Genomic DNA, 2694 nt, shown 5'->3' with positions numbered 1-2694 from the left:
GCTTTTTAAAATGTATTAAGGATAGTAAATAGTTCTGTAGTGTAGAATAATTTTTAAATGTGTAGCAAAATGACTAATACAAAATTTTTATGGCCCCTGAATTAATCCTTTTGCTACAGTAAATATCAATTGTTTTAATTTAATTTGCTGGAACATAATACTATAATAAAAATGGAATAACTATATTTTTATATAAGATTTCTTAAAAAATGCCTCCTCCCAAACCCTGCAAAAAAACACAAAACTAAGTCTTAAAAGAAAATCAAGCATAAGTGCTGAAAATGAATTTAAGTATCTCAGTGTGGGAATATGTAGTATATGTCCTCTCTCTTTGACTTAGATGGCAATTTTCTTTTCAGAGGCTTTGTAATTACATATCACTGGGTTAAGTTTTCATTAATTCTTTCTAGTTCCATGTTGACAAATAATTTGTTTCATTATAAAATCATGTGATAAATTTCTCTACTTAAAAAATTATAGATTCAGTATAAATTTTTGAAAGTAAAGGAACTAACATTTAGCACTTTATACAGGTACAATAATAATTCTCAAAGTAGACTTGTGCGAATGTGACAGTATTTCCATTTGAAAATTGAATAAATAGTTGTAGAAAGTTTAGGTCATTTATCCAAAAACCATACAATTAGAAGTCCTGGAAGAGGGATTTTTAAAGAAAAATAGTTCCTTATGGCTTGCTTGGTTCCTTGCAGTGGGGAAGGATGGGCAGTTAAGATAAATAATCACAGCAAGGGAGTGTGTAATAAGAGAATGTAATATTAGGGAAAGGATGGGCAGTTAAGATAAATAATCACAGCACGGGAGTGTGTAATAAGAGAATGTAATATTAGTGATGTCTGTGGTCAAGTGGAGTAAAAGGTATTGTCAAAAGGGACAACCATGCCAGCTGAGTCTTCCATGTTGGTATTCTTATTTTTCGAAATCAATGGGAATTTGTGTTTTTATATGAAAGTTGGCTTTTAAATATTGGTAGGATTTTACCTTTATAGGTGCCAAACTAAACATAGCCACTGATTAGATTAGGAAGGCCACTAGTTAGATTTCTTCATATAGTTAAGTGTTTGAAGAGTGCATGCAGAAAACAATTGTATTTTAAATAATATGCCATAGTATATATTAATAGAGTAATAGGCTTAGTGCTTCCCAGGTTTGTTTTGACCGGCGGAGAGTGGACCTGTATTGTGTGGGGAGGTGCCCTTTGTACCCTTATTCTAGCCTGTAACTCATTGTGGAAAATGGCTTTATACTTCCACCAGGTGAGGTGGGGCAGGTTTTTAGGCAATATCCAGTGTTTTAGGTAAAAATCCAAAACCAGGGTTTCTCTTTAAGGTCAAGTTAACACGGAAGTAATCATTTGAGACCAATCGCTAAGACGAGTACACTTCCCAAACTTTCTTTGTTTGCAATTACTGCTGGCAAGACACTAGCTCTTAATAAGGCGGGTTATACGGTAGGAAGGAGTCTTCATGAAAAGTCGCTGATTCCAGAGGAATAGGGTCTCTCTGCTGAGAACTCCTGCCCAAAGGCTGGAATTACTGTCAGTGGAAATTACTGTCAGTCCGGTGTTCCTCAGTAACTAATGGCAACCCTGGGCTACCGGATGTGACGTTAATGTTCCTCCTGTTTGGTCTCCAATGACGGAACACGGAACTCCGGACTAGGCCGTCTGGTGGTTGTGTACGTGGAAGTGACTGGCGCATGCGCAGTCGGCTCTGTCGTCTGGGCTGTGGGAAGGACTGAGGGTAATATCCCCGCTCGGGGGAGACCTGAGGTCATGGGCACCCCCTGACAGATCCCACCGAGTGGAGAAGTGGGCGAAATTGTTCTGTCGCACCCTCCCCTGGGCCTTCGCCGGTCGGCCTGGCCCTCGGCCTTCCCACCTGGAACTACTGCCACCACTGCCGGCTGAGGAGGGAGGATGAGCTGGTTCAATGCATCCCAGCTCTCCAGCTTTGCTAAGCAGGCCCTGTCTCAGGCCCAGAAATCCATTGACAGGGTCCTGGACATTCAGGAAGAGGAGCCGGGCGCCTGGGCCGAGACCATTCCATATGGAGAGCCGGGTAAGGGAGTGGCGGTGGGTTGGTCCCGCAGGTGAAGTGCAGGCTGGTCCGGTCCTCAGGCTTATTTAGACTGGAGTTGATCCTTGCGCTTTTCAGAGGGAAAATCCGAGTTCGCATTCCTCCTAGCTTTTGGCTCTGGGGCCGGGTCCGGCCGGCTTCACGTGACCAGTACTTGGAGCACGATGTTCCCCAAACTAGAGTGGCCTGGGACACTGTTAAGATCCCAAGTCCGGAGTCAGTCACTGGGACCCAGGGACGGTCGCCAACGTTGGGAGAGCGCTTCTGCTCCGTGCAGCGACTGTGTGTCCATGGCTTTCTCCTGTTAAGACCAGGTCCTCGGTCCCGGTAGTACGATGACAGTGTTTCACCCAGAGGAAAACCAGTCTCAGGAAGGCCAAGTGACTCATCCAGGCCACTTGGCGAGAGGGGGTGGAGTGTGCTGCAGAGACGACCCAGGGACCCTGGGGCCCAGATTTGGGGGTTTACTTACAGATGGCTGTTTCTCTTTGTTGGGTTCGTCAGGGATCTTCATTATTTTTGGCTCTGAGTGTAAGGAACAGTGTGGGGTAAAGATTTGCAGGTTTGGGGTGTGTGTGATCTCTGTGGAAAAGAATGT

General features: G+C 43.9%; 1 protein-coding gene across 1 annotated transcript in view; it reads left to right on the top strand.

Annotated features, from left to right (window-relative positions):
* Window positions 1-1688: 1688 nt before the first annotated feature.
* TMF1 (TATA element modulatory factor 1) overlaps window positions 1689-2694 on the top strand; it is a 42238-nt gene continuing 41232 nt past the window's right edge. The window contains 1 exon segment of the mRNA XM_028518054.2: window positions 1689-2078. Within this exon segment, the coding sequence (XP_028373855.1) occupies window positions 1937-2078 (142 nt within the window). The 5' untranslated portion in view covers window positions 1689-1936.

The sequence above is a fragment of the Phyllostomus discolor genome, chromosome 7 (assembly GCF_004126475.2).
Source record: "Phyllostomus discolor isolate MPI-MPIP mPhyDis1 chromosome 7, mPhyDis1.pri.v3, whole genome shotgun sequence".
Classification (NCBI taxonomy): Eukaryota; Metazoa; Chordata; class Mammalia; order Chiroptera; family Phyllostomidae; genus Phyllostomus; species Phyllostomus discolor.
The sequence above is the reverse complement of the archived record's forward strand: the minus strand, read 5'-3'. Positions and strand labels throughout refer to the sequence as shown.